We start from the raw sequence: 1,234 nt of genomic DNA, 5'->3' as shown, positions 1-1,234 counted from the left end.
CATCGCGCCGCTGGTGGCGCTGGCTCGCGACGGCACGGAGGCGCAGAAGGAGAATGCCGCGGGGGCGCTGCGCAACCTCGCTGCCAGCGACGCCAACAAGGTGGCGATCGCGGAGGCGGGCGGCATTGCTCCGCTCGTGGCGCTGGCTCGCGACGGCACGGAGGCGCAGAAGGAGGAGGCCGCGGCGGCGTTGGCGGTCCTCGCCGTCAACGATGCCAACAAGGCGGCGATCGCGAGGGAGGGCGGCATCGCGCCGCTGCGCGCTGGTGTGGCAGTGGCCCGCGATGAACTCGCCTAGAGGGTAGAGCCGCATGACGTACCCAACGGGGACGCCACCACCCTCGCCCAGGGATCTACAATGCTGTCTGAACCCTTTTGCTTCCATACGTAAGGTTCATGGTGAACAAATCTCGATATATCGTCCAGTCGTAGCGGTGAAACTTTAGAGGCCGCCAGCACGGTCGGCGGCGCCGACAGGTTTGGTGCAGAGGGGACCGGCGGTGGCGACGGCGGCATGGCGTGCAGCAAGACGTCATACTCGCCGCCCTACACGCCCTCGGCGCGCGCCCCTCCTCCCTGCCGCAGATTCACCTTCTTACTGAGCCGGTGAGTGTGGCAGTCCGCTTCTTTTTTAAGAAAAAAGAATTCACCGGTGCCTTCTTTTAGACGGGCGCCCAAACTCTTGGGCGGGCAGCAGGGCATCGGCCCAAGAAGCCCTCGCTCGACTCGCCGCTCTCCGGCCCCGGCCGCCTCTGCCAGCCCCACCTGCTCAGCATCTTCATCGCCTTCCTCGCGGCCGTCGGCATGGGCGGCGGCGGCGCAGCCGCACTCCTCTTCAAGGGCCTGCCTGCCGCGGCGGCTCTGCCTCCGCCGCCCTCTCCGCCTCTTCTACCCGACATGGTGCAGCTGGGCTGCGATTTCGAGGTCGACACTTGCGTCTGGACCGATCCCACGCCGGACGGGTACTCTTGGACCCGCACGAGAGGCAGCACTCCAACGGCATACACAGGCCCGAGCGGCGACCACACCACCGGCTCGGGCTACTACGTATACACCGAGGCGGAACCGTGGACCTTCTACCGGCTCAAGAGCCCACCCTTCTCGCTCCAGCAGGACGCCACCCTCTCCTTCTTCTACCACATGTACGAAGGAGGCAGCGCCAACAGCATGGGCACCCTCTCCGTCGAGGCGCACGAGGACGGCAGCGGATGGTCGACGCTCTGGAGCAGGACTG

The 1,234-nt window shown here is 66.6% G+C and overlaps 1 protein-coding gene across 1 annotated transcript; it reads left to right on the top strand.

Annotated features, from left to right (window-relative positions):
- Nucleotides 1-804: 804 nt before the first annotated feature.
- On the top strand, nucleotides 805-1,211 carry EMIHUDRAFT_241515 (hypothetical protein; the record flags this gene model as incomplete). Its single annotated transcript, XM_005773562.1, has 1 exon — nucleotides 805-1,211. A coding segment is annotated over one exon (407 nt), but the record flags the coding sequence as incomplete, so codon positions are not given.
- Nucleotides 1,212-1,234: the final 23 nt, after the last annotated feature.

Source organism: Emiliania huxleyi, assembly GCF_000372725.1.
Source record: "Emiliania huxleyi CCMP1516 unplaced genomic scaffold EMIHUscaffold_334, whole genome shotgun sequence".
Lineage (NCBI taxonomy): Eukaryota > Haptophyta > Isochrysidales > Noelaerhabdaceae > Emiliania > Emiliania huxleyi.
The sequence above is the reverse complement of the archived record's forward strand: the minus strand, read 5'-3'. Positions and strand labels throughout refer to the sequence as shown.